This window comes from Rutilus rutilus (assembly GCF_951802725.1).
Source record: "Rutilus rutilus genome assembly, chromosome: 14".
Classification (NCBI taxonomy): domain Eukaryota; kingdom Metazoa; phylum Chordata; class Actinopteri; order Cypriniformes; family Leuciscidae; genus Rutilus; species Rutilus rutilus.
In genome coordinates, this window is record NC_140219.1 from 3,310,001 (window position 1) to 3,317,732 (window position 7,732).

Here is a 7,732-nt window from a genome sequence, read left to right on the forward strand (position 1 = left end):
ATGCAGTGTGACTCCTGTAGCTGATTCCTCCTGACAGAAGAAGGTCGGCGGCTGAACTTTCGGGTAACTGAAGCGCAGATACTCGTGCAGGTTATCCAGACCGTTCACAAAGTCACGCACATGGCGGCCCAACACCTGACGCACAGTGTGTGTGTGTGTGTGAGAGTGTGTGAGAGAGGGAGTGTGTGTGTATGTGTGTGTGTGTGAGTGAGTGAGTGAGTGAGTGAGTGTGTATACAGTACAAAAAAACACAAGAACAAAATACAAACCCATAAAGACAAAGTGTGCATATCAATGCAGAAACAAGAGGACACAAAACACCCTGATCTTAGAGGTTTTAGACCATAATTGTTCGATAGAAACTTTGATCCTGGACAAACAAAGGTTGTTGATTACTTGAGTACTTGAGTAAATCACATCATGAAAACCTGAACGTACCTTGAGGATTCTGTCATATCCGTATTTCCCCACGAATCCAAAGAAATAAATCCCCCATGAGTTCATGAGCTCATTATAGGGTGTTCCTGTAACGCCACTCGCTGCTTTAGCGATACGTGGAATCACATTCTCACTGTAGACCTACACGAACACACATCAACACTTATGCATAGGTATAATAACCACACACACATATGAACATTTACAGATAGACAGAAGGATTTTTGTTATGAAGAGCATTGTTGATTCCAACTTTCGATGTGTAATTTCGAATTTGATAGAACATTTCACCCATTAACTCTCTATGGACCACATTTTAGCATTAACTGATGTTTCATAATTCAACTACTTGAAAATATTTTCAATAAAAAAAAATGTCATTAACATTTCTGTCATGACCACTCTCTGAGTTTTGAGAATGTTGATATGTTTGGTCTCAGTGGAATAGATCTGTTATGTTATTATTGCTGCTGTTGCTGTTGTTAGTTGTTATGATCGTGCAGCTGATTTTGGTTATTGCAGCTGATTTTGGTTATTGCTGCTGATTTTGGTTATGGCTGCTGATTTTGGTTATGGCTACTGATTTTGGTTTTGGTTATGGCTGCTGATTTTGGTTTTGGTTATGGCTGCTGATTTTGGTTATGGCTGCTGATTTTGGTTATGGCTGCTGATTTTGGTTATTTCTGCTGATTTTAGTTTTGTTTATGGCTGCTGATTTTGGTTGTTGCTGCTGATTTTAGTTTTGTTTATGGCTGCTGATTTTGGTTATTGCTGCTGATTTTGGTTATTGCTGCTGATTTTGGTTATGGCTGCTGATTTTGGTTATGGCTACTGATTCTGGTTTTGGTTATGGCTGCTGATTTTGGTTATTGCTGCTGATTTTGGTTATGGCTGCTGATTTTGGTTTTGGTTATGGCTGCTGATTTTGGTTATTGCTGCTGATTTTAGTTTTGTTTATGGCTGCTGATTTTGGTTATTGCTGCTGATTTTGGTTATTACTGCTGATTTTGGTTATGGCTGCTGATTTTAGTTTTGTTTATGGCTGCTGATTTTGGTTATTGCTGCTGATTTTGGTTTTGGTTATGGCTGCTGATTTTGGTTATTGCTGCTGATTTTGGTTTTGGTTATGGCTGCTGATTTTGGTTATGGCTGCTGATTTTGGTTTTGGTTATGGCTGCTGATTTTGGTTTTGGTTATGGCTGCTGATTTTGGTTATTGCTGCTGATTTTGGTTATGGCTGCTGATTTTGGTTTTGGTTATTGCTGCTGATTTTGTTTATGGCTGCTGATTTTGGTGATTACTACTGCTGCTGCTGAAGATCAAATACGTGACTCGCTACTGCCAATACATACGCGACAAGCTGCTGTGAGCAAGTAAGACATGCTGCTGCTGTACAGAAGGTTGAGCGACAAGCTCATTGGCTACTGATACAGCAGGAACCAATCAGCTGTGGCCTATAGAGAATTATGTGATTGCAAGCAGATTGAGTTAAGGACTGATCAGCCTGCATCATGTTTCATGACAGAACTTTGTATTTGTGCTACACTGATCCCATCCGGCTTGCCATTTTCTGAGAAATTAGTTATAACTCTTTTAATAAATGTAATGACTTCTTTTTCTTATACACAAGTCTTTAAAATAGATTTAAAAAAAAGAGTTTTTGGTCATTTCTCTCACAGTAACAAGAGATTCCAACCTGATGAGTTACGAAGGAGTGCAGTCTGACGTCGGCTCTCTCTCTGACCAGTTTCCACACATCGTCACCGTACGACTCCTTAATGAAGTCATGGAGACTTTCACACAGCAGCCCGTACATCCCGACGACAGCAAACTGAACCTCAGGAGTCCAAGATAATCTCAGGCCAGATGCAACTGTGAAACAATAAAGAATAGGAGGAAATAAAAAGAAACATTATCCGGTAACACTTTATAATGATGGTCCGTCATTAATAAGTAACTATGCAGGAAGTAATGCAGGACTAATGAGTATTACTACATTAACACTTCAGCTTCTACTATTAACTAATATAGAAACAAGTTTAACTAATCAGTAAGTAATATCAGTTTAGGACTATGATAGTTCCTTATTAGGTAATCAATAATGAGATTGCCATTATTAAGAACTAATAGGTAATTATGACAAATTATAAATAATTACTAATCACAACATTAACGTGTCTGAGACGTGAGCAATTGTGTTTTTTTACTCTCAACGTGGTCATAAAATGCATCACTAATACTCAAGTGTTACTTAGTCACTCTTCAGGAACTACTAGTGATCTGGACCATTATTTTAAAGGGAGAAACATATTTTCACTTTATAATGGTCCAGATCACTAGTAGTTCCAGCATAGTGACTAAGTAACACTTGAGTAATGCATTTTATGACTATATTCAGAGTAAAAATGAAGACTGATTACGTCTCAGACACACGATAATGTTCTTTATAATTTGTCAGTTAGTTAATAGTTATTAATGAGGCTAATCTCATTATTGATTACCTAATAAGGAACTATCTCCTAAATTTGATATTACTTACTGATTAGTTAAGCTTGTTTTTATATTAGTTAATAATAGAAGCTGAAGTGTTAATGTAGTAATACTCATTAGTCCTGCATTAGTTCCTGCATAGTTACTTATTAATGACGGACCATTATTATAAAGTGTTACCCGTTATCCTTCTAAAATGCACAAATCAATCACAGATAGCATGTTGACAAAGAAACCTGACCTGTCACAATCTCACATTAAAGAAAACTCAATGTATAGTGTGAGAAATTGAACTGACCGTCTCAGAGGTTTGCGGCTCACAGTCACACAGTCCCAGTCTGGAGAATAGCTCAGGAGAATCAGGAATGGTTTTAAACGTCCTCAAACTCTTCAGCTCTATTGTTATAATGTCAGCGGCTGGTGACTTTGAGTATTGACAGATGCAGACCTCTCACAGACACATGCTGCTCTTTCCTTTGACCTGCTTTTCACAAACATTACAAGTTTATCATTAAATGTAATGTCTGATATAACAGTAAGCGTATTAGGAGAGATTAAAATAGTTCAGTGTTGGCCATTTGTTCCTTACAACAACAAAATAAACGTATTGGCAGAACCATCCAGTGATTTATAGAGGTTAATACTTTAATATTTACCAAACAAATAATGCATACACTATACGCTTTATATAAATACTGGACGCTTGATCAAAAGTGGCAGTAAAAACATTTATAATGTTACAACAGATTCTATTTCAAATAAATTATGTTCTTTTGAACTTTCTATTCATCAAAGAATCCTGGAAAAAAATGCATCACAATTTCTACGAAAAATGTCAAGCAGCACAACTGTTTTCAACATTGATAATAATCATAAATGTTTCTTGAGCAGCAAATCATGATATTTGGATCATGTGATCATGTGACACTGAAGACTGGAGTAATGATGCTGAAAATTCAGCTTTGATCACAGGAATAAATTACACTTTACTATATATTCACATCTATTTGAAATTGTAATAATATTTCACACTATTACTGTTTTAATAGTATTTTACAATATTACCCTTTTGAACAGTTAACATACCTCCCAAGGCTTATGCCTGTAAGTGCAATACTCCCACTGTTTGGTGCAATATCTTCTAAACTCATGTGATTTTTATATTTATTCATACTAAACTCAAAATATTGTAAATATGTTCATAATCTGTAAATGTTTATTCTGACTAAACCCAACTGATTTAGCAGATGATTGACAGGGCAGTTTACGGTGACAGGACGCACGCGACAGATCTGTCCGTTAAGATGACGAAGTAGTATGTCCCAAAGCTTGCCTACTCTTTTGCTACACACTCAAAAGTATACTTTTTCTTCACAAAAAGAGTACATACTTTTAGGGCGTAGAATAAGTAGGCGAATTGGGACGCAGCAAAATACTTTTTCAAACTTGCTAATTTACGTGATATGTACTGCATTTAAACTTAAAGGAACACTCCACCGTTTTTTGAAATAGGGCTTATTCACCTTCTTTCCTACATTTAGGAATGCATTTTTGTCTCAGTGCATGTATTGTTTTAGTTTGACAGGGTCAGCGCTAGCTTAGCTTAGCATAATGAATGGAATCCTTTGTTGCCAGCTAGCATGTCCTGAGTAAAAGTGATATAAAAAAAATAAAAAAAAACCTAATTACTTCTTGTGGCCTGCGTATTCACAACAAGTACAAATAGTGATGCAGATTAACACTAGGCGATTTCCTAGGCAGATATTGACTTATATATTAAGGACTATATTAGGGGGAAGCACAGGCGAAGCACTGCTACTTGGGCGTGATATCTCTGCACCCAAGTAGCAGTGCTTCGCCTGTGCTTCCCCCTAATATAGTCCCAAGTCAATATCTGCATAGGAAATCGCCTAGTGTTAATCTGCATCACTATTTGTACTTGTTGTGAATACGCAGGCCACAAGAAATAATTAGGTTTTTTATTTTTATTTTATATATTACTTTTACTCATGACATGCTAGCTGGCAACAAAGGATTCCATTCATTATGCTAAGCTAAGCTAGGGCCGACCCTGTCAAACTAAAACAATGCATGCACTGAGACAAAAATGCATTTGCCCACCTATCTAAATGTAGGAAAGAAGGTGAATAATAAGCCCTATTTCAAAAAACGGTGGAATGTTCCTTTAAAGCTACACTGTGTAATATTTTAAGTTGATTTTTAGCAATAAACACTTTGTTCTTTCAAAATTATACATCCTCATTAATGTGTAATCACTTCAACCAACTAATTAAGTATTCTCGTAAGTGTATAATCTGCAATTTAGAAAACATACGAGCGAGTCGCTCGAATGGCGGAAGCCATGTTGCACCTCCATCTTGAAAATACATTAGCCAAAGAGGGACATACCTGGAAATTCAAGCTTCGCCTTTCGCGTTTTTACACTCAGTGGCGCCGTGACGAATGCGAAGGGGAGATTACTCGCGACTGCCGGCAGATTTGAAATAATACGGCCACCGTAGGAGTTAAAACGCCCTCGGAATGGGAGGCGCTAGAAAGTAATATTCAGTTGGTGGTCATATACAGTTTCACCGCTAGATGGGAGAAAATCCTACACAGTGTAGCTTTAAATATGGAATCAAAGCAACTACATAGGAAAGAGATCTTTTTAATATCTCAATTGTTTCCAGAAAGTAACATGATTAAATGGAGAGCAGATGGGAAAAGATCTTGAGCTCTCAAACAGCGCTCAGATTTGCCAAAATGGTGTGGCATGCCATCAAAAGTCACAGATCTCAACATGAACTCAGATAGTCCTCAGATCCTTCAAACTCTCCAAGATCCTCAGAATCCATACTTTAAAGAGCACAAGCATTTAATGCGAAAGACGACAAATATCAGCACGTACTTCGAATAAACCGAACATTATCGTCCGCTGGTGTGGGCGCTAATATAGTTATCGTTAGAGACAGTTATTAGGGGCCAAGCACCGAATGCGCTACAGTATAGACCTTATGTAGCCCCGCCCCTTTTCAGCGCGGCGCTCGTTGTCTTTTGTCTTCCGGTCTGTATTTTCACAGCGATCTTGCATATTTATGAATGAACGGCTCGTTTTAAAATCTTCCCGGACGACTAACATTTGTTAAGACATCTGCTTTAAACAATACAATCCTCATGATAACTTTCGTTAACTTTACATAAAGTAATCCACTTTAAAAGCTAATTACTCCTGAACAGCGATGCCATAGAGATATACAGAGCGACCGCAAAACCGGTCTATAGCATAAGGTCTATAGCGTCTCATGTAATTGCTAGTGTTCATATTCTTCTTCTTCCGCTCTGTAAGTCTATGGCAGCCCATTGAACCGCTTGCGGGAAAGTTATGAAATTTGGCACAAAGATAGAGGACAGTCTGAACTGTCATCATAACATATTTGGAGTCTCTAACTCAATCCCTCCAGCGCCACCAACTCTCCAAAGATGCACTCATGTTTATGCTAATAACTTTGGAACCATAAGGCCTAAAAACAAAATAATTTTTCCGTCTGATTCCTTGGCTCAAGACGATTCGATTCGCCATTTTTAATTTGTTCGATTTTCACGAAGATTGAACCAGATCATCTTCTGTCCTTGCTGAAAAAAAGTTATGGAATTCAAGTTGATTCATCAAGCCGTTCTCGAATAACACGCGAACGAATTCGATGAAGTGTCCGCCAAAATGAACGTGAGGCTATATCTCCACAACGCTTAAGCATATTCAGACCAAACTTGGTGTGTGTTATAAAAACCATGACCTGAGGCTACCTGCACAGTTTCGGCGCAGTGCCACCTAGTGGTCAGGAGGTATGAAAAATGTCTCTCTTTGCTTATAACTTCTGAACAGTTTGGCCAACAATTCGGTGCAGCATGCCGAGTCGAACGATACCCAATTTTCCCATATCGGCCATTTTGGGTGTCTGCCATTTAGAATTTTGTCGTAAAATGCCATATTTTACTAAAGTATTGCCGTATTGTTCGGAAACTTGGTATGTGTCTTCAGCGCCATGCCCTGAAGGAACTCAAAATGTTTAGGAGCAGCGCCACCTTGTGGTAAAAAGTTATAATAAAATATAAAAAAAGCTAATAACTTTTGATTTTATTAATCTATTGTAATGAAACTGGTCTTTATAGTTTCCTTGGATCATGCCGAGAACATAGATACCAATTTTGCCATAGTCGGCCGAACTTCCTGTCCGCCATTTTGTTTTGTTCAATTGTTGGTCCAATTTTCACCAAAATTGATTTGGATAGACGAAAACCAAAACGCCTCTGAGGCTGTATCTCTGCAATGCTTTGGCAGATTGACACCACACTTTGTACGTGTCATTTTCACCATACTCTGACACACCAATTTCGTAACTCTTGTCAGGAATATTAATATTAGTCAAAAGTGTGTGATAAACCATTAAATCACATTACTAGTGATTGTTTTTGTGTTTTTTTCACCCTTTTTGCCTGAAATCATCCTAATATGTCTTTAATTTCTCATTGTTGCAGATGGTCTGATGCTCCCAGCCATGATGGCATGACGTATTGTGCCTTCTTTGTGTTTGCTTACAGCTTTATTTTTTATAGTCACCGTTCTTGCAAATGGACATTTTGGACCGAGCGACAATCTCCTATGACAACGAACACAAATACACACGGTCACACAACATGCAGACAGGCTTGGGCCGCTCCACAAGCAAAGCCGGCATCAGGTTTTTATTATGAGGGGTTGGCAGGTGCGCGTCAGGGACTAAATGCTTCGCCCCATTTAGCTCCT

At 38.1% G+C, this 7,732-nt stretch overlaps 2 protein-coding genes across 2 annotated transcripts in view; one reads left to right on the plus strand and one right to left on the minus strand.

Moving 5' to 3' along the window:
• Positions 1-2,254, minus strand: part of LOC311304139 (soluble guanylate cyclase 88E-like) — a gene marked incomplete at both ends in the record, with an annotated part of 28,292 nt that extends 26,038 nt beyond the window's left edge. Inside the window, 3 exons of the mRNA XM_084431000.1 lie at positions 1-135; positions 439-579; positions 2,135-2,254. The exon at positions 1-135 is cut by the window's left edge and continues 5 nt beyond it. Of these exons, the coding sequence (XP_084287126.1) occupies positions 1-135; positions 439-579; positions 2,135-2,254 (396 nt within the window). The remainder of the gene's footprint in view (positions 136-438; positions 580-2,134) is intronic.
• The window catches only part of arl3l2 (ADP ribosylation factor like GTPase 3, like 2), a 298,428-nt gene that overhangs the window by 42,668 nt on the left and 248,028 nt on the right, over positions 1-7,732 (plus strand). The gene's annotated exons all lie outside the window — the stretch shown is intronic.